Below are 24800 nucleotides of genomic sequence, written 5' to 3'. Positions count from 1 at the left end.
TTAAACCACAACAGTGAGGATACACAGACACATCCTGAAGGGATGCGGTGCTGCAGGATCACTCCCACCCATACAAAATGCTGGAACAAAAGGGATGCATGAAGGAATTTCAGCCATTCAGGCTGCACAAGAAAGTGTCCAGTGTAAAGCTATTAAGTGGGATCTGTAATTACAATAAAAATTGCTTTTCTTGGCTTCTTGGTAGTTTTATGAAGGTGAAGGAAATAACCAGAGGGGATGAGATGAGAAATGGATAAATCCCATCCTAGAGAAGCATTCAGTGAGGCTGAGGGTGTCCTGTGCAAGGCTGAGCTGACTGAGACAGCACTCCTGGTCCACCAGACCTCCTGGGCTTGTCAGGGCAGCAAAAGCTGAAGGGATAACTCCTGGAAAAGGAGTGCAAAGCCCAAATTCTCCCTTGAACTGCCTCTAAGAGATCACTGGCTGGGTCGGTGTCTAAGATTAGCTCCTTCTGGCAGCTTCAGCAGATGCAGCTGCTGGGTAAATATAGACTCTTAGTGAATGGGCTACTTTCTCTCCTGAAGCACCCAAGTCAGGAGGGCAGTGCAGAGTCACTGGGCTTTGCCATGTGAGTCACCCACTTCAACACTGGGAGGTGACTCTGTCCCCCCAGGCAGCCCCAGGCCCGAGCTGAGCCACCACAGTGACACAGCCCTTGGTGCCAGCAGCTCAGGGAGGTGCCACCCATGCAAGGACACCCCTAAGGAGGGCAAGAGATTAATCCAACCCTGCAGGAAGCTGGTTTGATGGAAAAAGTAAATCTGAAATAATGGAGATGCCAAGAAACACCTACGAAAATCCAGCAGACAGATGTGTCAAAAAGGGATGTGACAAGATGCCACCAAGGCACAAAACTTGCTCCTTACTCCCAGCATTGTTGGTCAGGCTCCCAAAAGTAAAACCAACCTGGTTTCTAACCCAAAACCCACATGGGTGTCAGTTTGCTGGCCACAGGCTACAGATACATATTAAATCAAAGTCAAATTAAAGGTGAATATGAATCCAGCTGCAGCCCAAACTCCAGTTTGGTGATGATAAATGAGTTTCTGCTGAAATTACAAATGTCTTGTGTCATTCTTGGGGGGCAGGTGAGGACCTGCAAACAGGTCCTTGTCCTCTCAGCTCTGGTGCCTGGGTGTTTCCAGGGCTGTCACCAGCAGCACTGACAGGGATGAGCAGCAGGTGCCAGAGTTATCCAACATTTATTGGCTACATATATAAGAGACATTTACCAGGGACTTCACAGATTACTTTGGCAGAGCTGAAAGCTGGCTAGGAACCCATCCTGCTTCCCCCACAGGGATGCACCGAGGTCTCAACCCCCTTTGCAGAGGGGTGTGGATCCTGCCCCCAAACAGACATAACTCACACATAAGGCCACTGAGAGTTACTCTAAAGTGCAAGAGAGCCAGAGCTATTTTTGTGTCACAAACCCACCTTTTCCCCCCAAGGCACTGTGTTTCACACACTCCCAATGTCTGATCCTCCAAGGAGCCTCCCGTGGGCTTTCCCTCCAGCACCCAGCCCAGTCCCTGACCTTCCCCTGGGGTTTTTCTCCTTTGGTTGTGTTCAGCTGTGTGCTGGCTCAGCCCTGCAGCCGGGCTGTGCACACCACAGGCAGCTGAGGAAAGGGATGGGTGGCTGGAGGTGAGCGAGGGGTGGCTGCAGCACGTTCTGCCCCTCAGCCACGGGCAGGAATGTGAGCTTAGACCTTTGTCCATGTAAAAAAAGTGAGGTGGGGTTTGGCTTGAGTCCCAGGTCACAGCAGGGTGGTCATGGTGGCCACAGCAGTCTCAGATCCAGCAGTGCAGGGCCCTAAAACCTCCAGCCACGGGGTCTGGAGAGTCTCCTCTGAGACATGGGCTGAGGTGGAGCCCAGTGCTGGTGCACCAAGCGTTGGGGTGAAGCCTCTGGGCCTGCACGCTGTCAGAGGGGCAGGAAAATAATGGGGAAGGCTCTGGCATGGAAGAAACGTCCTGGGAGCATCCTGCCACGTCTGGGGAGACTGTGAAACACCCGCTGTGCCTGATGGAAAATCTTCCCTGCAGCAAAGGGGGTGACCTGTGCCCTGCAGGTGACTTCTACGTGGATGAGCTACAGCAGTCCGGTTGTCGGGAGGCCTCAGAGAGCCCTGGCCTGGCAGCAGCGGCTGGAAGGGAGAGGAGGCTTCAGGAGAAGCCTGTGGTGCCTCCTGCCCTACTCCACCTTTGCCTTGTCAGCCTGCTGCTCCTCCTGGAGGGCCAGGACGCGCTCGCGCTCCTTGATCAGCTGCACGCCGCAGTACGTGATGAACCAGATGGACAAGGTGCTCTCAGGGAAACCTGCAGCAGGGAGAAGACGGATTGAGTTTCTTTTTCTTGGGCCAGGCCTCATAAGCCCTCAAAAAGAAACATAAAACACCCAAGGATAGCTTAGCTATACTTTGGGGGAATAAAATAAGCAGGATGACTTCTGCTGCAGTGTTAGAAACAAAAAAGGTTTAATAAAAGGCAAAATAACAAACAGAAAAACTCGAGCCAGGTGCAGAGGTCTGCCCCTGGTATAAACACCTCACAAAAGCACTTTGGTTCTTTTGTTCTTTTCTACCTGATGGGCCAGGCGGGACTTTTTGGCTTCTATCCAATTAGATGACCTCGAGTTTTTGGTGAAATCCCTGAGGTCCTATGAGGTGGCTTTTCGCCTAATCATTGAGAGAAACTTCTGGGCTTCTTTCCTTTTTTGGGGGACAAAGACTAGCTTTGCCACTCTTATCATTAGGGAGCACACTCCTACAGAGACGTGGTCATCCAGCTGTGCCAATTCTCCACCTGCACAGCTGCCTCTCAGGTGGGCTTGGGAGGTCCCACAAGCTCACGGTGGCCAGTGACATTTTTCGTCATCCATCCAGCCCTGCAGCTTCACTGAGAGAAGAGGGAAATCCTCAGGATTGGATTTTAGGTGGAGCTGTGCCTGAGCCCACCTAGGCACAGTGGACTGCAGCTAAGTGGGGACACGCTGGAGGGGTTCTGAGCTCCTCTTATCCCCAGAAATCCTTCTGCTCCCCAAGTTCAGAAATCATGATTGACTTTCTGCCCACTGAACCTGCCCATGTCCATTGTTGCTCAACACTGTGACCTTCTGGAAGCTTTGGGCCCCACTGATGCTGAGGATCAACCCCAGCCTTGTCCTGCACTTAGTGGGGACACAGTGTCCACCCAGGAAAAGACATATTTTTGTCACCTACGTCAGTGACAGGGCCCGGAGCTCTCCCTCCTCTTCAGAAGGGTCTGAGGGTGTTGGCAATCACAAATCTGGTATCCACAGCAGAGGGGTGGAAGCAGGGTTTGTTCCTGCTAAAACAGGAGCTGTGCAATGAATAATGGAACCAGCAAAAGGCAGCCAGCTCAGCAGGCAGGCACTCCTGGCACACCGAGTGTGACATTATCCATCCCCATCCCGGAGAGGGCTGCAGGATGGCTATTTATACCCTGGGCAGCTCAAGAAAACTTCAAAACAGTGCCACAATCCACTGATTAGAAATCTACAGGCTGCAGGATGAGTATTTGTGCCTGTCACCTTTGGATGATGCAGGATGTCTGCTGGAGCAGAGGAAATGAGGAATCAATCCCTTCCTCCAGCAAGGGGACCACTGCACAGGCAGGGACTCACCTTGGTGAGGTGAACGTGACCTCTGCAGTGCTCCAGGGAGGCTAAGCCAGGCTCAGGCTGGGCCAGGAGCTGTACAAGCACACCTGGCAGGCAGCTGGTACCCCAGAACACTCACTGAGGAGCAGGGGGTGGGCTAAGAAACCCCTGCCTGCACTTTTTGCATGAGAATTAAGGACATTTGGAGCAGCCACATCACAAGCCAGTGGCACTTGGGACCCAAAAGGATTCAAGATCCCTGTCCTCAGCTCCCACAGCAGTTCAGACAGGGCTGTCTCAGTGGGGAAGGCTGGCAGCACCTTACCCGTCACGAGGAGTCTCTTGGTCACCAGCAGTGCAAACTCCAGGCTGTTGAGGGCCAGGATGTTGTAGAGGACAATGGCCCAGAAGTTCACTGCCCCAAAAGCTGCCCTGATCCGCCGAGACATGGCCCCTGACAGCTTGGCCTGTGGAGGAGAGAGGAGCAGAGGGGAAAGGGTCTGTAAGGAAAAAGAGGTGACTGGGGCAACCCCAGCTGGGATCCCAGAGAGGAGGCGAAAATCAGAGCAGCTTTTAGTGCCCCTGGAATGGAGAAATAAAAGGACAAAACTGCTCTGCTGCCTTAGGGACTCTGGGCTGGGTCCCATGGGCAGGGGCAAGATGTTAGACACAGTTATTGTAGAATCACAGACACGTGGAAGGGTTTGGGTTGGAAGGGATCTTAAGGATCATCCATTCCACCCCCTGCCTTGGGCAGGGACAACTTCCCCCATCCCAGGGTGATCCAAGCTCCATCCAGCCTGGCCTTGGACACTTCCAGGGATCCAGGAGCAGCCACAGCTTCTCTGGGCACCTATGCCAGGGCTTCACACCCTCACAGGGAAGAATTCCTTCCCAATATCCCATCTCACCCTGCCCTCTGTCAGTTTAAATCCATTACTCCTTGTCCTGTCCCTCCACATCCTTGTCACAAGTCCTTCTCCAGCTCTCTCAGAGCCTCTTTAAAATGAAATGGTTGGGCCCTGTTTCCTCCACCTCCTGCCACTTCTCAAGGCAGAAGAATCTGTTATATCCCAGGATTATTATTAGCCCTACATGCAAATCACTCCTGGCTCCTGGCAAAAATAGTTTCTTAGGAATTAAAAAAAAAAAAAAGAGCTCAAAACCCAATGACAGCAGCAGAGTGGAGCTGTCAGTGGCACAATCTCCAGGATCAGCTGCTGTGAGTGAGCAGGAAGGAGGTACAGCAGCCTAAAGAGCACGGTGAGCCCCAGGGCTGGGAGTTGTGGTGCCCGGGGAAGGAGATTTCACTGCTGGAGAGCCTTAATCTGATCAGGAGTTCAGCCAGGAGAGCAAACGGCAGGATTGCTCTCCACGGTTTTTATTCAAAATACATCTTCAACTAATTGAGGACCCCCAGGGTTTAAATTGGGAAAAAGAAATAAGGAACTTGTGATAATATATTTGTGGGGAATTTTGGAAGGAATTTGAGATGGGATTTTTGAATTGTTTTTGATGATGCGGTTTATTTTTTTACATGTGGTTTATATATTTTATATTTATATTATACATTTATTTTTATTTTATTTTGATGATTAGTTTATATATATTTTGTATATATTTATATATTGGTTTATATTTATTTATATATTTATATTAATTTATATTAATTCATTAATATATTCATATTTTATACATTTATATTCGTAGTTATTTAAATTTAGTTTTTGTTTTAAATTATAAATTTATATTTTTGGTTTTAATATTTAAGTTTGGAAGGTTTTTTTAAACGTTTTAGATTAAACCTAATTTTATACATTTATATTCGTAGTTATAATTATAGTTATAGTCATAGTTATAGTTACAGTTATTTTTATTTTTATTTTTATTTATTTTGACAATGTGGTTTCTTAAAATATATTTTTAATTAATTCATTAATATATTCATATTTTATACATTTATATTCGTAGTTATAATTATAGTTATAGTCATAGTTATAGTTATTTTTAGTTTTATTTATTTTGACAATGTGGTTTATTAAAAAATTTTTTTATTTTTTATATTTATGTGGTTTTTATATTTTATCTCAATATTTAATTTTTTATAGGTTGGAAGGGTGAATTTGGCTTATATTCTTATAATATGGTTTAAAAGGTTATAAGATTTTTAGTTATAAGATTTAAGGAGGTATTGATTAATAAAATATTGTTAATAAGGATATTTATGTTTTCATTTAATTTTTAAATATTTTGTTGTATGGATTTGTGTTATAGTATAAGTTTTTAAATTTATATATATTGATATATAAGTTATAAATTATATCGATTATATAATATATATGTATGCATTATATTATATAAAATTATATATAAATTATAAATGTTCTATAATTTTATATATGATACATAAATTTATAGTATTGTATTTTAATTTTTGTTTATTTTTGTAGCTATTTTACATGTTTATATTTTAAATTTAAAGCCATTAAATTTTTTAAATTTAGTTTTTGTTTTAAATTATAAATTTATATTTTTGGTTTTAATATTTAAGTTTGGAAGGTTTTTTTAAACGTTTTAGATTAAACCTTGTGTTTAATTCTAAGCTTTGGTTTACAGATTTAAAGTTCTGAGAGTTTCTTGCATTTCAGATTCCAGCAGGAAGATAATTGTTTTCAGGATGGGAGTTTTTTCCAGTATGTCCCTGAGACACTTTGGTCCCAGACAAAGACAGGGCACAAATTATTAAAATTATTATTAAAATTATGATTAAATTATTATTATTTAAAAATAATTTGTTCTAGCATCCAAACAGTTGCTTTTAAAAGAAATCAGATCAAAACCAATGAGAATGCCAAGATGCTCTGTGGAACAAGAAGAACAAATTAATCCCATAAGGAAATATAAGAACATTTCCCCATAGGATCTGAATATTCCCCATGGAATATTCCCCATATGCATAGACACATTCCCAAGGACACATATTGACTGATATCTCATATTTTCTGTCCATCAGTGGCACTTTGATGCCTCATTGGAGATGCATTCCTGCTTCTCTTGCACCTCTGTTTTCCCTCTGGAATTTCCACCCCAATCTGAATTCCCCTGAAGCAGCACAGGGCTGGGAGTTTGTTTGCTCTGGGTGGGTGACAAAGTGCATGGAATGAAGGGACACCGAGCACCAGGACTGTGCTTCCCTTGCACAGCTCAGCAGCTGATCCCAAGGATTGTCCAGGGATGCCACCATCCCTGGAAAAGTTTAAAAAATATGTGGATGCAGCACTTAAGGATGTGGTTTAGTGGTGGACATGGTGGTGGATATGCTGGGACCCTGGGATGGGTCCCATGGGCAGGATCAAGACATTGGACACAGTTTCATGGTAATTGTAGAATCACAGACACATGGGAGGGTTTGGGTTGGAAGGGATCTTAAGGATCATCCATCCCACCCCCTGCCTTGGGGTCCCAGAGTGATCCCAGAGAGGAGGCAAAAGGGCAAAAGAGAGCTGGTCTTTTCCAGCCTTAATGATTCCATGATTTTGAAGGCCACAGGAAAGATCCCCCAGGTCTCCAGGCAGGAGGCCAGGCTGTAGAGCCCCATGGCATCCTCAGGGATTCTGCTCCTCTTCCTCAGCCAAAAACCTGACCCCTACAACCCAGTGTGAGCTCCCTCCAGGCACAGATATCCCCCAGCACCAGAGCTTGTCCCCAGCCCCCTGGAGCTGTTCCCCATTCCCTTCTGTTCCCTTGCACAGCTCAGTAGCTGATCCCAAGGATTGTCCAGGGATGCCACCATCCCTGGAAAAGTTTAAAAAATATGTGGATGCAGCACTTAAGGATGTGGTTTAGTGGTGGACATGGTGGTGGATATGCTGGGACCCTGGGATGGGTCCCATGGGCAGGAGCAAGATGTTAGACACAGTTTCATGGTAATTGTAGAATCACAGACACATGGAAGAGTTTGGGTTGGAAGGGATCTTGAGGATCATTCATTCCACCCCCTGCCTTGGGGTCCCAGAGTGATCCCAGAGCGATCCCAGAGAGGAGGCAAAAGGGCAAAAGAGAGCTGGGCTTTTCCAGCCTTAATGATTCCATGATTTTGAAGGCCACAGGAAAGACCTCCAGGTCTCCAGCCAGGAGTCCCATGGCATCCTCAGGGATTCTGCTCCTCTTCCTCAGCCAAAAACCTGACCCCTACAACCCAGTGTGAGCTCCCTCCAGGCACAGACATCCCCCAGCACCAGAGCTTGTCCCCAGCCCCCTGGAGCTGTCCCCATCCCCTCTGCAGCCCAGCTCTCACCTCCAGCTTGGCAAAGGGCCCCAGCTGGAAGAACTTCTGCACCCAGAGCTCGAAGTTGAGGCCGAAGCAGTTGACGAGGGACCAGATGTAAACGACCTCGCAGGGCCCCAGCCAGAGCGTGGTGATGGCAAAGGTGGTGGTGCTGGCCACCAGCTCCTTCAGGATGTTGTCGTGGTTCTCTCCAATGTGGTCGTACACGTACCTGAAAGCCAGGGAAGGTGGTTGGTGCTCCCTGTGTCACTGATATTTTCTGAAAAATCCTCTTTGCCTGTCGCCCTGATTTTTTTAAGTTCTTCTAAGTTTACATTCTTGTAATGCACTTTCTCACACACTTTCTGTAAATAACTTATTGTTTTGCATTCCTTTATGGAGGAGGAGAAATTTCATGGACTGTTAATTTGTCCAGTGTCCTTGGTGGGGTGGCACTGGCACCCTCCAATCCACTGCCACTTTTGGAAATCTATAAATGTTGGAGTCAGAAAATAATCTCCCTTTTTTACCTTGAGAGCATCAGCATGTCCACGTTGTGTTATTTTGTGTCTTATAGTGACATTTGCCCAGGATTTTTTTCCTGAGAAGCTTCAGAGTGTGTTTTGCTGCTTTAGAATACAATATAGAGATTGGTCATTAAGAAAAAACAATTCACACGCTGGGTAAACAATCACAGCCAGCTGTGTCGGACTCTCTGAGGAGTCACGACTTTTTATTATTCATTCTTGTTAAACCTTCTAATGTATCCTTTCTCTGTACTTTAGTATAGTTCTAGTATATAATTTCTTCAAATATAATAACATATCATATCATAATATAATAGATCAGCCTTCCAAGAATATAGAGTCAGATTCATCTCTTCCCTCGTCCTAGGACCCTCACAAACACCACACTCCCTGTAGTCCAGGAGACCCCTCTGGACTTTCTTTTCCCAAACTCCTCACAGACAGGTCAGCCCAGAGCATCCCAGTAAAAACAGGAAGGATGTGCTGGCAATAAACTGATTTTTGCTGTGCCCCAACTGCTTGGGACTTGTGTTCCTACAAACCTATAAATACTCAAGGAAAAAATATCCACCTTCCCTGCTCTGGCAGGTAAAACTTGGGGTCTCTCAGACTTGCTGGTGCTCAGGATTTTATCACAAAGCAGCCACCACCCCCCTCAGTAGAGGTTTGCTGGTGTGAACTCATGGATGGAGGGAGGTGAAGGGCTGAGGAAGATGCAGATGGAGCTACAGTGCTCAGTTTCCCTTTCCTCCTGGAGAAATGTAAAGCTGGCTCTTCCTCCTCTGGGGGAACGCTAAACCCACCGGATCTAAAGGGATTTTGGGATAGCACTCGTTCATTCCCAGCTTTGGAGGAGGGGGCTGTTCTTTGTGCAATTAATTCAATGGGTTTGGGGCTAAACAGAGCAAATAGCGGGATTTATCCAGAAGAGAGGACACCCCAGCTTTGGGATGAACAGCATGAGATGCTTCATTGCTCTGGGATGGAAGGGAAGACCCTGAACCAGACCAGAGGTGGTCAACTGGACACTTACTTGCACAGCCAGTCATTAATCCCTCTGTCAAAATGCCTAAAAATAAAATTATAAGAACATGTTAAAACACACAATGACAATAAAAACCTGTGGAAACAGAGAAAACAGCCAATTCCCTGGCAAGGCACATCTTGGACCTTGCTCACAGAAATCCTCCAGGCTCCTTCCTTGCACAGATGCCACCGGAGACGTGGTTTAATTTTCTCCTTATCTATTTCTCCCCACCTAAGAATATTTCCCTGGGTTCTGCCCAGGTCTAGGCTGTGGTTTCAGGTGGTCTCCAACTCACAGAGCAGCTGCCCAGGACAGCCCAGGTGTCCTCCCCTCCACGCAGGTCCTGTCCAGCTCAAACACTCTTCATTCAGGGTACTCACGTTTCAGCAAAGATGTAGAGCATGGTGATGCATTTTGGGGGCTGGGGTGGGTCCAGGTGGTCCAGTCTGGCGATGGTGTTGATGACCCCAAACATGACAGCAGCCTTCACCCAGTCGTACACCAAATTGGAGTAGGCCAGGCCAGCTGGAGCAAAAATGGGAGTCAAATGGGGAAAAAGGAACACGGAATGCATCAGGATTTCTGCATGGCAAATAATTTAAAACTAAGGTTTTTAAGAGGCTTGAACCAAAGGACAATTTATTCTTGGGGTATAAGGGAGGAAATTGCTAATTGGTCTTAGTAGTCCAAGAAATTCAGTTTATGCAGTAATTTATTCCATCATTGTGCCTTCTCTCTGAGGCTTGTTAAGCAGGTCTCAGGTCTGCCCTCTGAGCTTTTATTGGCACCTCCATCAAAATTCCCCCTACCCCAGCTCCTTCTGGCCATGGAAGTCCATGCTACAGAACCTCTGGCTTAAAGAGGTGTCTGACACTGGGAAGCAAACCCTGCAGGGACAACTACTAAAAATTTCAAATGTCTCTGCAAAGAGCTGCTAAAATGCCCCTGTGTTGGTGGGATCCAGCTCCCAGATTAAGGGATGCTCCCACCATGGTCAGTACAGTCAGAAGAGCTCAGCTCCCTCTGGAGTAACACAGGATCTGTCAATCCAGGGCTCTTGGGACACCCTAAATCCTTGTTAGTGCCACTGCAGCTCCATCAGGATTTTATCCTGGCCTTGAGCTGCCACTCTGGAGAGACAGGAGGCTCCTGCAGCCCCTGCTTGGCCTCTGCTGTGTGGTGGTGTCTGAAATGCTGTCATCAGACATGGATTTGGTCACCTGGAACCCTCCATGCAGCTGCCAGCTGAAGGCCAGTGCTGCTCCCATCTCTTACCCTGGGAATTTGCCTTCTGGAGGTCTCCAGCCCAGCCATGCTTGGAGAACACCCTTTAGGTAGAGATTACATTGCCCTGGACATTGTCCATGTCAGCGTTGAATAGACCCTTTTGGGACAATCCATAACCTCTCTGTGTTGGGAGCTTTGTAACAAGCTAGCTCCGAGCTAAAGGTCACAGTGAGATTAATTTGACCGAGATAGAGAATGAGGGGAGTTGCCATTCCAATTAAACTGTGTCCTTGGCCCACGGATGAAGAAATGCACAGACACAGGTGGAGGAGTGGGACAGCCTGGGAAAGTAGTGAGTAGTTATAACAAAACAGCACGTAGATAGCTGATAGCTAGTTAGCCAATGGTGAGCTGGGATTTTGCACTATGCATGAGCTAATTAAAAGGTGTATAATAGTCGGTGATTCGGGAATAAAGACGAGACTTGTCGATCATCATATGGTGAGCAAGTCTTCCTTCTCCATCATCTCTGGGCACCTCTCCCAGTGTTTGACCACTCTATGGACAACTTTCCTTACATGCAATCAGGTTTTGTGTTGCTGGGTGTGGTTTGCTGTGTCCTGCTGATTTTTTAGAGGTGCTAAGCTCCCTCCCAGTCCAAAGATAACAAAAATATCTTGGTGCTCAGCTCCCTAAACCCCAAAATAAACAATTTACCCTGTGAAAAGGCCAGACCAGCACCACGTGCCTTCCAGTGCTGCCCAACCCAGCTCTGTGCAGAGCAAGGATGAGGGGTTTTTACTCAAACCTGTCCAACACAAGCATTCCCAAAGCCTCTCAAGGGGGGTGGGTGGAGATCTGGATCACTCACCACTGCCTGGGAGCTGAGAGCAGGGGTAAATGTGCCCGAGCATGGCCACTCACCCAGGGACCAGTCCGAGAGGCAGTTCACGAACTTCAGGTCAGAAGGAAGGGTGAGGATGTAGAAGAAGTGGAAGAAGATGTCCACGGCCACGATGGCCCCCACGTGGAGCAGGGCATTGACACGGATGCTCTTCATCTCGTCGTCCTTGCGCCTCAGCTCTCGGGTGCTGACCTGCAGGGAGGGACAGGCAGGGCTGGGCTGAGCCCAGGGACAGGGTGGGCACTGTTCCTTCATCCAGAAGGATGGCCAAGGTGCAAACAGGGATTGATTCATCATTCTCCTTTACAGGTCACGCCATGGACTGTGTGGCCCAAATTTCCACTGATTAAGGAAGACCCAAGGGCTCTCAGGTGAACACATGCACAAGGAACAGGACATGTCCCACCCACAGCAGGGCTGAGGACAGCAAGAATGTCCCTACTCTTCATCCTGCTGTTCCCAGGGGTTTCCCAGCAAAGGAGGTGTGGAAACCCAGGGCACTGGGAATATTTCTGTGTCTGCTCTGGGGTGCCCTGACCCCCAGGGGAGCACTGACTCTGACCCTCATTCATGGAGAAAGTGTCCTAGACTTCAAAAGAGACCAGAATCCACAAAAGTGTGAAATAGATTATAGAGAGCAGTGTGGGTGTGTCACTTGGGGAGAAATTTAGGTTTTGGGATTTTTAGTATGTTGTGGATGGAAGCAGGATGGAGGGCACAGGGTGCTGTCCTGGGTTTCTTCTCCATGCTGCTTCTTCCTTCTTCTTCTTGGGTTTGGGTGGCATTTTGTAACTGGGCAGAAAAGTCCACACTGGGGCTCTTTGGGATCAGTTATTGGGTTAAAAGGGAAAATAATCAGTGTCAGTTCTTAACTGGATATTTAAAAGACCTTGGAACAAGAGATTTTGTGCCTTCTAATGAAAAGCTGAGCTCACAGTAGTGAGACTGTTTTACTGATAAGAAATAATAAACAGCTGAGTTCAAACATGAAACTACCATCTCAAGCAACTTCATTCCAGACCCAGAGAAACCAACAACTGGAACCCCCACAAGGAGGCATGTGGTCAAAGGCCTGGCTGTCCTCAGGGACTCCAGGTGGGGAGAAATCCACTCTGACCAGGGAGCTCTCAGGGTTTCATGTTCTTTCTGCAGCAATGTGCTCAGGAAATGTTTCATAAGGACAGCCCTTTCCAAAAGACACTAAGAGGGAGCAAATGCTGTCACCCATCACATCTCCAGGATGGATTCCAGGGCTGGAATCCCGACCTTACAGCTCTGCCAGTGCCTGGTGTATTTTTGTCCAGGGTCATCTGGGAGGAGGAAGAGGAGAACTGATGATGTCTGAGGCTTCTGCTGCAGATCCTGCTGTAAACGAGAGGGAGACTTGCTCAAGGGGCTGTCCCGAATTGGTGGGACCTGATTGATGGGGATCTCATCTCTGCTGTGTCTTGCACAAACAGGGTCTGGGGTTTGCCTCCAGGAGCTGTCACATCTCTGCTGGTTGTCACATAAACATCACCAGAGCGTGCTCTCAGGATTACACGGGGCAGAGCGCTGTCCTTGCTTCCCCGCGCCGCCGTAAAATCGCTGCTGTGCTCAAAATCCTCTTATGTTTATTACTTCCCCTTTATTCCCTGTGAGAGGTGGGAGCTCTCCCTGCATAATCCACAGGCTGCTGCACCAGCCCTGTTGTCAAATCCAGATGATTCCTGAGAATTAAAGCCTTTGCCAGATTTTTTTTCTGTGCCTGTTAAGTACCAGGTGCTTTGAGGATACAAAGAGGTCGCTGGACCCTGAGCTGAGGGAGGACAGGGTCTGGCGTGGAGACACGTGGGTGGGCACAGAACCCTCCTTCCATGGAATCACAGAATGGCTTAGGCTGGAAAAATCCATTAAGATCATTGAGTCCAACCATTAACCCAGCACTAAACCCTGTCCCTCAGTGCCACATCTACTAACCTTTGAAACACCACCAGGGATGGTGACTCTACCACTGCCCTGGAGAGCCTGTTCCAATGCTTAACAACCATTTCCTTGAAGAAATTATCCCCATTATCCTGTCTAAACCTCCCCTGGTGAAACTCAAGGTTGTTTCCTCTCACCCTCACATTTGTGTGTGGTGCCAGCACTTGGCCACCACCACCTTGGGATCAGGGCTGTGTCATTCCCAACCCTAGAGAAGGGGATTTTCTCCCTTGATCTCAGTAAGAAAGATGCTTCTCCACCCAAATTTGGCTGGCCAAGCCCTGGGACAGAGGAGTTCCCATCTCACACAGGGGTGCCAGAGCTCCACCAGGATGTAGAACCAGTAGGATCCAAAGGGACAGATCCATCTCTAATGGGGCCATACATCCCACCCTGGGGAAGGGCTCCATCTGCCTCGTGCCCTAATTGCTCTTGGGCAATTAAGAATTCACCTCTGCAGCCAGCCACAGCTCCAGCAGTGCCGGGGGGATGTAGCCAGGAGATGGCAGTGGTGGCCAGGCCAAGCCAGGACCCCTGGCCGGGGCAGGGGAAAGGGTTTGGGGACTTAATCCTTGTGCCTTTGGGGTTAGAAGCAGCAGAGAGGGGAATTGCTCATTAAGTGGCTTCAGACAGCTTGGTTTTGGGTTGTGTAAAGGAGCAGGAAATAAAACTCCCCCTGGATGCAGCTCTGCAGGAGCAGTGGGAGTTCAGGTGTTGGAGGCATGAGGAGTTCCATGTCCCCATCTGTAGGGACCTGCCTGCATCCCTGAGAGGGACACCAGAGCTGACCTTATGATCTTTAGGGTCCAATGCTCCAAAAATCATTTTTAATATGTCCAGTAAGACCAAGGGCTCTTGTTCCTTTTAAGAAGCACCATTAAGTTGTTAATTCCACAAGTGAAGAGAAGGCAAGGAGCAGGACTGGGATCATGGCTCATCCTGGAGGAAACACCCCAGTCCAAACCCTTTCTTAGGCAGCCAAAACCAGCTCCACGTGTGAGAGAAGGTGCTGGGCTGGTGAGTCTTCAGTCTTCTCCTCACCACGAGCCTCTGGCTGCTCTCCCCTGCCCTGGGCTGGCTTTTCTTCTGAATTCACAAATATTTCCCCAAAACATTCTTGTATCCAGGCATTATTTTGGGTCCAAAAACGCAGTGTAGCTGTTCTTCTGCAAAAGGAACCAGAGCTGGTGGTGGGAATCCTCCACAGCACCACTGCTGACCAAACACCTCCCTTTGCCAGCACCACCAGTTTGCTTTGGTGGCCAGGGCTGATCCTGGGTGCAGAGGGAGGCTGAGGTGGGAAGAGTGAGGGGGGACACAACACTGCTGGTTTCCTTGATCCTGGAGTGTGGAACAGCTCCAGAGGTCCCAGCCCAGGCTTCTGCTGGTGTTTTCCAGCTCTGCTTGGAGTCTGCTCATCCAAAAGCTCCCTTGGTTGTGTGGACCAGGCAAAGACTTGGGGCATCAGGGAATTTCATGGAGCCCCTGATTGCTGGAGCTCAGCCTTCCACACAATCTCATTTATTTCCTGAGAAATAACTTGCTCTAAAGACACACAAGCCATACCTGGAAATTCCTGCTGCCTGGGTGAAGCAGCTGGATAGAAATGGGAGACAAATGTCCTTGCTGTCACAGCATGCAGAACTCCCATGGGTGGCCCTCACCATGAAGGTGCTGGGGTGACAGCACAAGGAAACTGAGGCACGGAGCAGTGCAGATGCCCAGGGAGCAAGGACAGCACAGCAAGATCTTCCATTGTGAATCAGCCAGTGAAAATGGCAAAAAATACCAAAAAAGAAGCTTAAAAATCCATCAGTTGATGCCCTCCCCCACAAAAATGCACAGCGACAGACTAGAGGTGACCACAACAAGTTCTACAACCATTTGCATCTTCTCTGTGGAAAAAGTTGGGGTTCTTGTAGACATTGACCCCAAACAAATAAATTTTGTGAAGAAATCCTGCTCCAGGCTGGCCTTAGGATCACTCACCTGGGCGTGGAACTGGTCAAAGGTCATGACGGGCCCGAAGAAGAAGAACGGGAGGTAGAAGTTGTACTTGAGGAGGTCGAAGATGGAGTAGATGCCCTCTGCCTTCTGGGAGCTCTCGAGGGCGAAGCTCATGCAGCGCATGATGGTGAAGGTGCAGCCCCCGTAGAAAAGGACATCTTGGAGGTCAAAGGCTCCCGTCACAAACCCGCTCTGGGCAAGAAACAGAGAGTCACCACCAGGAACACGGTGTCCCTTCTGTGCTGCCTTGCCTTGTGGGGACACCACTCCCGGGGCTGTTACACACATATTTCATGAAAAATCCTTTTGCCAGGGTCTTTTCTCCTGAGAAGCTGGGAAGTTTGAGCTTCTCCATGTTTTGCTGCTTTGGAACGTGATTTGGAGAATTGCTTACCCAGCATGTGAAATTGTTTTTAGTTGATGACAAATGGCAGCCACCTGTGTCAAGGCTGTGAGCAAAGATTTTGTTACCATTCTTTTCCTTTCTAGATTTCTGATAGATCCTTTCTCTCTATTCTTTCTAGTATAGTTTTAGTATAATAATATAATATAAAATATAGTATAATATAATATATTATATATTATATAATAGATAATATAATATAATATAACATAAAATATATAATATAAAATATAATATGATGTAATATATAGTATAATATAATATATTATATTATATATTATATAATATAATAGATAATATAATATAACATAAAATATAATATATAATATAAAATATGATGTAATATATAATATATAATGAAATATGATGTAATATATAATATATAATGAAATGTAATATATTATATATAATGAAATGTAATATATCATATATAATGAAATGTCATATATCATATATCATATATCATATATCCTTCTGAAACATGGAGTCAAAATTCCCATCTCTTCCCTCATCCTGAGACCCTCAAACACAACCATAAGGGACAGCAGAGGATTGTGTGGGTTAAGGGGACATTAAAGCCCATCCAGAGCCACCCCTGCCATGGCAGGGACACCTTCCACTATCCCAGGGGGCTCCAAGCCCTGTCCAACCTGGCCTTGGGCACTTCCAGGGATCCAGGGGCAGCCACAGCTGCTCTGGACACCCTGTGCCAGGGCCCCTTTTCCACCCTCACAGTGAGGAATTTTTTTCCTGACATCTCCTCTAACCCTGACCTCTGCCAGTTTGGTTTTCAGTTCAAGGAAAACCTCTAATTACGCTCTGACACCAATTGTCTCTGAAGTTAATGAGCTGGAAAGAGAAAACTGGGGCTGGATTTCCCAGCTGGCTCCTGCAGCTCAGAGCAGTCAGGAAGTGGCAGATCCTCTTGGCCATGTCACCAAGCAGCTGTTGGTCACACAGGCTTTGGTTTGGGTGGCAATGCCACCCTGTCACAGGTGTCCCCACAGAGTAAAGCAGAGCCAGCATGGGGCTGATGGAGAGGGAGGGAGCACATCTTTGGGGGCAGAGAAAAACAGCAATGTCCTGCTGAGGGACTGAATATTTTGATAAAATCCTTCTTGGGCTTCTCTCTGCCCACCAGTGAGATAAAATCTTACCTAGGCTAAGAGATGGACATCACTGGATCCATCTCAGCTCTGTTGTAGCTGGGGAAACTGAGGCACAAGGGCAGCAAGAAGGACTCAGGTGTCCTTTGTTCTGGAGCAGCATGAAGCCACCAAAACATGACATAAGCACTGTGGGATTATGCCCAAGCTCACACCTCAACAGTCCCTTCACTCTAAAATGCTCTGAGAGCTCTGATGCATCCAGGAGAAATGGCCAGGGCTTGGGGCTGTCCCCAGGAGCCCTCTTTGGGGATGATCCCAAGGAGAAGGACACCAGTGGGCTGGAAATGAGGCAGACACATGGCCAGGACAGCACCCACCTGCCACGAGCCAAAGGGCTCCACCTTGAAGGAGGCGAGGCAGCAGAGCCCGGCCACGTAGCAGAGCCACTTCTGCTTGGCCAGGGCCACCGAGTAGAGGAGCAGGCAGTGGGAGAGGATGATCATCAGGTAGACCAGCCCCATGCTGGCCAGCACAGCCAGCACCCCGTAGATCATGTACATCACAGCCCGGTGCTGGGGAGAGAGGCTGTGGTCAGTGTGGTGAAAGCCCTGAGCCCAGAACACCCCCCAAAATCCCTTCCCCAGATCCCAGGCCTGCCCTGGTGCTCTTAAATCCATGCCAGCACAGCCCTGCTCACCTGGGGCACGGTCATGGAGCAGATCTTGCCGAAGAGGACGTGTCCTGAGAGGGCGAAGACGATGATGTTCCTGAACGAGGTGAACCACATCACCCACTCGAAATCAGCCACGTCCTGCAGGAGCAGCACCAGGCACTTCACTGCCCCCAGCTCCACAACTTTTAGAGCTTTTTCTTCCCATTTTCCACCCAAGGGCTCCTGAGCACTTTAGCTCAGACTTAAAACCCCAGGAGGGACGGGCAGATGTTGCTCTGCTGCACTCAAAGTGGAGCATCCACAGCCCTGCAGTGATGCCTCAGGTTTAGCTTTTATATTTTCAGGTTCTGTGCTGCTTTAGTGTGTGGGTCTGGGCTTCACATCAGGGCATGGTGAGCTCTCTGCACAGAGCAGGGACACAAAACAATTCCTGCTCCAGCTGGGCACCAAGGACAAATGATCCAAATCTCAGCCCAGGAGCACAAACCCCGTGGGCTGGAGAGAGAAAAACAAGCAGGATGGGACTGCAGGGGCTGCAGCTGGGATTGGACACTGAACTGCAATGTGCACATGGAGCAGAGCTGAGCCCAGGGAGAGACCCCGGCAGCGCTCGTGCATTTTGGGACCATTTGGGTTCATCTTGGGTGCAGCCCTGGCTGGGCTCTGGTGCTGCCCAAGGTGGATCCATGGAGGAGATCCTTTGAATAAATCCCTGCTTTATTCTTTAGCTCATTCTGGTCTCTGTTCTAGCTCAGCCTGCACAAGGTGTCAGCAGAGCTGGTATTTTCCCCACTGCTTTAGGGAGAAAAATACAGGTCAGGTGGACCTCACAGAAGTGTATCAGGAGCAGAAAAACCAGCTCTGTTTCTGCACTCACCAGGCTGTCTGTGGCTAGAAAAGCCCAAGCCCTTCCTCACTCACCATCTTCCTGCCAAAGTAGTGCCAGCCTGGCTTTATGCCATCCCGAAAGGCTTTTCTGTTCATGCTGTCTGCAAAAGAACCAGTTACAGGGAGAGAAACAGCTCTGAGAAACAGGATTCAGGTTCAAGCCAGGCCCAGAACCTTCATCACTGAGATAATGAGCCACCAGGGCTCAAACACCCCATCCCAAAAGTGCCTGATTGCAGCAAACAACCAAAAGAGTGGGTGACAGCAGGTTTCTGCAGGAATTTTCAGCAAAGCCTTCTTATTACACATTCCCTGGCCAATTCCATAAAGTTTTGGGGTTTGTGAAAAACAAACCAACAACAACAACAAAAACCAACCCAAGCCAAACAAAACCCCCCGAAAAACAAACAAAAAAGGGAATCAGCCCGGTGTGGGCAGGGTGGTGCTGCTTGCCTGGTGTGGCACTACCCGGAGCCCTGTGACATCCCACAGCCTCTTACCCTGAGCAGTGCAAACAGGGACAAAGACACAACCAGGCAAAAAAAACCCTTTAGAAAGGATTTCCAAGGTGTTTTCTGCAACACTTAAAGCCGGGGATGTGCTGGTGGCACCAAGAGCTGTAAAACCCAGGGTCCCTCCCAGGGGATGCGGTGGCAGCGTTACCTCGGGATGCCTCGAAGATGCCGCTGCCGCTGTAGAGCACGGCACAGGTCACCACCAGGGCATAAAACCCCAGCTCGTAGCTGGGCAGCATCGCCTTAACCCCCATGGTGGGAGGTGGCAGCCCCGGCCGGCACCAGGGAGGGATCCACACCTGCGGAAGGGAGAGGGAGGAGAAATGGGGATGAGAGCTCACCTGCCCTCCCAGCCCTCAAACACCCTAAAATCCTGCTGCTCCCCCGCCTTAGGTCTGGTTTTGGGCTTCCCTGAAGGCTGAGGGGAAGGAGAAGAGGGTCACACCTGGGGCACAGCTCAGGTGCAAAGAGGTTCCTGCAAACCCCACCCTGGAGCTGGGATTTGGGGCCAGGTGCCCCTGATGAGGAGTTCTTCCCATGATGTTCAGAGATTATCAGATGTTCCCGATGCTCCAGGGTGGGCTTCCTCCCGCGTGTCTCTGGTGTCCCCACCTCCAGTTGGATCCTGCTTGGATTTCCCGATGCTCCAGGGTGGGCTTCCTCCCGCGTGTCTCTGGTGTCCCCACCTCCAGTTCCTGCTTGGAGCCGTGGATGGGATCCAGGACAGAGCACGGATGGGTTTCTCCACCTCCCCTCTCACCCTACCCAACCTCTGGCTCTTGGGGGGCTCCCAAAGCCCCGTGATCCCAAATTTCCCCTGCCAGGAGCCTTTAGGACCCTGCAGACACGGCCGAGCCCCCCCGGCAGCATCAGCAGCGCCGGGGGGATGGCGACACCCAGCCCCGCAATTACCCCAGGGCTAATTACTCCTCCGAGGTTAATTAACCGAGCCTTGCAGCTCCGCAGCCTCCCCGACTGAGGGGCCGGCAGCTGCCAAAACAGGAGCAGGAGGGATGAGAGGGACAGGGACCAGGGACAAGGGACAGGGGACACCCCCGCCCGCCACCATCCCCGCAAAAAGCGCCCGGTCACCCTCTGCTCTGGCAGCCGCGTTGCTTCTGAGGTTATTAAATGTGTAAAAATTAAAATAATGTTAAAATTATCGCTTTCGTTTGAAGCGTTTGTTTTTTGTTTGGTCGCCGGGGTTTTTAAGCGGGGGGTGGGGGAGGTCCTTGGCAGCGATGCGGGGTGACCCCATCTCCCCCCGGCGCATTTCCCGGGGGAAATTTTGGGTTATTCCGGGGGGAATTTCGGGTTCATCCCAGGGGGAATTTCGGGTTCATCCCGGTGCAATCCCGGGTTCCTGCGGGGGGAATTTCGGGGGTCGCCCCGCGGTCATTCCCGCTGCGGGCGCTGCCCCCGCTCTGCGGTGCCCCTGCGGCGGGAGGGCGCGCACGGAGGTGCCCGTAAAAAGCTTTTTTCCCTCCTTTCCACGCTTTCCAAAGCTTTTTATTTATTTTATTTTATTTCCCCTTCTCTGGGCGAGGCCACCCCGCCAAGGAGCGGCGGCAGGCGGTGACCCACCCTGCGGGGGGCTCGGGGCTGGCGGGGACCCCTCGGACCATTTTAACTCCTGATCCCTCCCGGGCTGCCCAGGGAGGCTCGGAGGGTCCCAGCAGAGCCCCCCGTGGCAGCAGGACACCATCATCCTCATCACCCTCCTCATCCTCACCCCCCTGCTCCCTCCCTGCCCCCGGCCGGGCGCTGGGGACACGCAGAGGTGACAGAGAGCCCCGAGGCGCTGTCACCACGGGCAGCGTGCCCCCCCAGCCCCGCATCGCTCCCCGCTACTGACCTTGAGCCCCGGGGCCGCGGGGGGAGGCGGGCGAGGGTCGGGGATCCAGCGTCCGGCAGCGCGGTGGGGACAGGACGGGGACAAGGCAGAGGCGACAACTCCCGAGGGTCTGGGGGTGACTGATTTGCCCTACAGCATCTCTCAGAGGTGGGGCAGGGGTGTTTTGGTTTTTTTTTTGTTTTTTTTTTTTTTGTGCTGCCGTCCCCCCCACCTTGCCCCTGGAGGAAGTTTGGCTGGGAGTGGAGCGGAGCAGGCGGGAGGTATTTTTATTTTAGAGCAGCGCTGCAGAGGGGGGTGGCTCGGGAGCTGTCTGTCACGGCAGCTGCTGAGAGAGGACCCGTGCTGGCTGCCAAAGCTCGCCCCGAGCCAGGGGAGCCGGCCCTGGCAGCCCCGGGGCACGGGAGCCCCAGCTCCCTGCCAGGGGGATGCTTTGGGTCCCCTCTTTCAGCCCTGCTAGGCAGGGGTTGTCCCCATCACCTTGTTCCAAAGGGGGATATCACCGCGTGGGGATGGGGAAACTGAGGCACGGAGCCAAAAGGAAGCGTCGTTCCTGCTCGGCTTGGGCAGTGTTTGAATCTGAGTGAGGCTCGGGGGCTGCAGCATCTCCTGCTGCCAGGTGAGAAGTGTCAGCACAAGGGGGAACGGCCCCAAGGTGTGCCAGAGGAGGTTTAAGTTGGATATTGTTGAAAATCTCCTCACTGGAAGTGTTGTCAGGCACTGGAACAGGCTGTGCAGGGAAGAGGTGGAATCACCATCCTTGAAGTGTTCCAAAAACCCCGTGGATGTGGCACTGTGGGGACATGGTTTAGTGCTGGGTTAGCACTTGGATTCCATGATCTCAGAGCTCTTTAACAATCCTGGGATCTCTCAAAACACCTTTGGGGTCTCCCAGCAGGGGACAGGAAGGGGCAGGGTTGTGTTGTGGCCTCTGTTATCTCAGGGTGGGCAAACACAGCTCAGCCAAGAGGAGAAGCCAGCACAGCCCCAGGGCCAAGCCTGTGCCACAGCTGTCCCCAAGCCCCTGTGACATCTGGGCACAGCTCCCTGAGCATCCCTGGGCTGCCTCAGGGGTCAGCTCTGAGGAACAAGGCAGAGATTTTATAAAAATGTTATATTTTAACAATTTTATATTGCATGCATTTGGATTTTATAAACTTTTGGTTTGTTTTGGGGTGAGGTGCTGCGCTCTGGGAGGGAGGATCTGCAGCCCTGGGATCAGCCCAGCTCTGCTGTTGCACTGGCTGAGAACAAAAAGGCTTTTTTAGCATGGTTTTGTTTTCCACCTGCTGCACACAGAGAGGCTCTCCCCAGCCAGGGCAGTGTGGTGGCACCTCCAGCACCTAGCAAGGTGCTTTGTGAAAAACAAGGTGCACTCTCCTGTAAAAATTTAAAAGTTTAATAAAGGACAAGAGGAGAAAAAGACAATAAAGCAAAGATTTATGGCTGGGTGCTTGGCATTCAGCCAAGAGCACACCTGCTATTTTGGGAACACCCTTTATAAACCACTTCTATTGCATAGAACCTCTTACATATTCACAATTATGCACATTAAAACTTTCCCCCAAACTAGTTTATATGTTCTCAGAATTGTTTAGCATGGCTCCTCCCCGGGTCTGCCTTTTTAGAGCATTTGGTGGATTCCTTGGCTGTGGTTTTAGTCCGTTCCTGTTATCACCTTTGGTTTGGGCTTTGGTCTGTGCTTTCTGCTGATGGCAAGTTTGATAGTTGGTATATCAGTAGTGGGGGTCCTCTTCATGTGTTCATTGAATGTTATCTCAGCCAAGCAGGAATTTTAACACAAATATACTTACATCAGTTATCTCACTGCTGTGTCTAACAGAAACAAAAACTATATTTTTATAACAAAGTTACTTTAACATTATCCATGTAGCATCCATTTTAATATTTGTGAAAGGCCAATATTCTGACATGTGTTTATAACAATCTGGATGCAGCCCCTCGGATACCCCAGCCCTTGCAGCTCCATCCCTGCCCGGGGACTCCCAGACCTCGCCGTAATTGACTGGCTAATTAAGAGATCGGTGCAGATAAGCACGGCACACAATTCCTCACAATTCCTCCACATTCCTCCATCTCCCGGTGCCTGTGGCAGGCAGGGGAGCCTCAGCAGGAGGGAAAAGAACTCTGTGGACACAGATGGACATGGGGTCGGTGTGGTGGTGGGGAGGTGCAGGGAGGCAATGAGGAAAAATTTTTTTCCCCCATTTTTTCTTATTTTTTCTTATTTTTTTCTTTTTTTTCCCCCTGGGCTCGGTGTGGTGGTGGGGAGGTGCAGGGAGGCAATGAGGAAAAATTTTTTTTTTCCCCATTTTTTCTTATTTTTCCTTATTTTTTTCTTTTTTCCCCCCCTTTTTTTTTTTTGGTCACAGCCCCATCGTGCTGCTCCCCCTGGGCACTGGCATCATCCAGAGAGCTTCAGGCAGATAATAGATTTTCACCTTTATTATTATTATTATTATTATTATTATTATTATTATTAATCTTGAGAAATCTTGTAATCCTGCTGAAATTCAAAGTGCAACACAGGTGAAGGGCCAAACCGTTTTTCATGAGGCTCTGGGAGCTCTGGTGATAAAAATAATTCATCTTTAATTTATAGATATTTTTAAAAAATTAAACCCCCTCGCTCCTGATTTCTAATAAAATAAGATTTATTTTTAATGTGACCAGGGTGTCTTGCTCAGCACTGGGGACATTTCTGTGTTTTATGGCCCCAGTATTTATGGCTTTAAGCTTCTTCAAGTGATATTTTTTCAAATATTTGGGGGGTTGCTGGAAGTTGTGGCACAGGATTTGAGGCCAGGCCCCTCTGCAGTGCCTGAGAAAGGTGGTGGAGTTCCAGGAAAGCTGCTTGGCTCTGTCTCAGGGAGGCTTGGGACAAACTGGGGACATTAATGGGGACACCAAACAAAGTTCCTGGCCGCTGGGCCCCTGCTGCTGGAGCAGAAATCTGAATGGGAAGCACAGAAGGTTTTAATCACAGACTCCTAGAATGGTTTGGGTTGGGAGGGACATTAAAATTCCTCTAATCCCATCCCCTGCCATGGTCAGGGACACCTCCCACCATCCCAGGTTGCTCCAAGCCCCATCCAGCCTGGCCTTGGGCACTGCCAGGGATCCAGGGGCAGCCACAGCTGCTCTGGGAATCTGTGCCAGGGCCTGCCCCCCCTCACAGCCAGGAATTCCTTCTAAACCTGCTTCCTTCTGTCAGTTTAAAGCCATTCCCCTTTTCCTACAATCCACGTCCTTGTCCAGAGTCCCTCTCCTTTCTCACAGGCCTCACATGGATTGTTTTTACTGCCTGAGGTTGTCCCATTGGGTTCCTGATGCAAACATCACTGGGAACATGCCAATCCCACCTGGATGGCTCAGGAGAGAGGGATGTGACATCCATCCATCCCTCCATGTATCCATCCATCCCTTCCATGGATCCATCCATCATCCATCCATGGATCCATCCATCCATGCATCCATGGATCCATCCATCCATCACTTCATCAATCCATCCATCATCTGACATCCATCCATCATCCACCCTCCAGGACCCCTCCCAGCACCCCCAGAGTGGCTCTGCCCACCCCCCCTGGCACCCCCTGACCCCACCACAGCTCCCAGCCCTGCAGCCACCCCGGGGGAAGGCTCTGAGGGAGGCTCCCACCTCCTCCCCTCACCCAGAGCAGCTCAAACCCCCCTGCCTCCAGCTCCTCCCCTCACAATCCCCTCCCATTCCCCAAAAATGTCCCAAACAGGTGAGTGACAGGCTGGAA

At 49.4% G+C, this 24800-nt stretch overlaps 1 protein-coding gene across 1 annotated transcript; it reads right to left on the bottom strand.

The window, feature by feature from the left end:
* Nucleotides 1-1204: 1204 nt before the first annotated feature.
* Nucleotides 1205-21261, bottom strand: HHATL (hedgehog acyltransferase like). The gene is made up of 12 exons (XM_039726555.1): nucleotides 21013-21261; nucleotides 19306-19456; nucleotides 18676-18743; nucleotides 17779-17892; nucleotides 17459-17653; nucleotides 15552-15761; nucleotides 11618-11789; nucleotides 9847-9991; nucleotides 9473-9508; nucleotides 7943-8144; nucleotides 3971-4112; nucleotides 1205-2342 (listed from the first exon to the last, which is right to left on the bottom strand). Exons 2-12 carry the CDS (start codon nucleotides 19409-19411, stop codon nucleotides 2218-2220), a joined length of 1515 nt encoding a protein of 504 aa, XP_039582489.1. The 5' UTR covers nucleotides 19412-19456; nucleotides 21013-21261; the 3' UTR covers nucleotides 1205-2217.
* Nucleotides 21262-24800: the final 3539 nt, after the last annotated feature.

This window comes from Passer montanus, unplaced genomic scaffold (genome assembly GCF_014805655.1).
Source record: "Passer montanus isolate IOZ18808 unplaced genomic scaffold, ASM1480565v1 scaffold59, whole genome shotgun sequence".
In the NCBI taxonomy this organism is placed as follows: Eukaryota; Metazoa; Chordata; class Aves; order Passeriformes; family Passeridae; genus Passer; species Passer montanus.
This window is presented reverse-complemented; position numbering and strand designations above follow the sequence as displayed.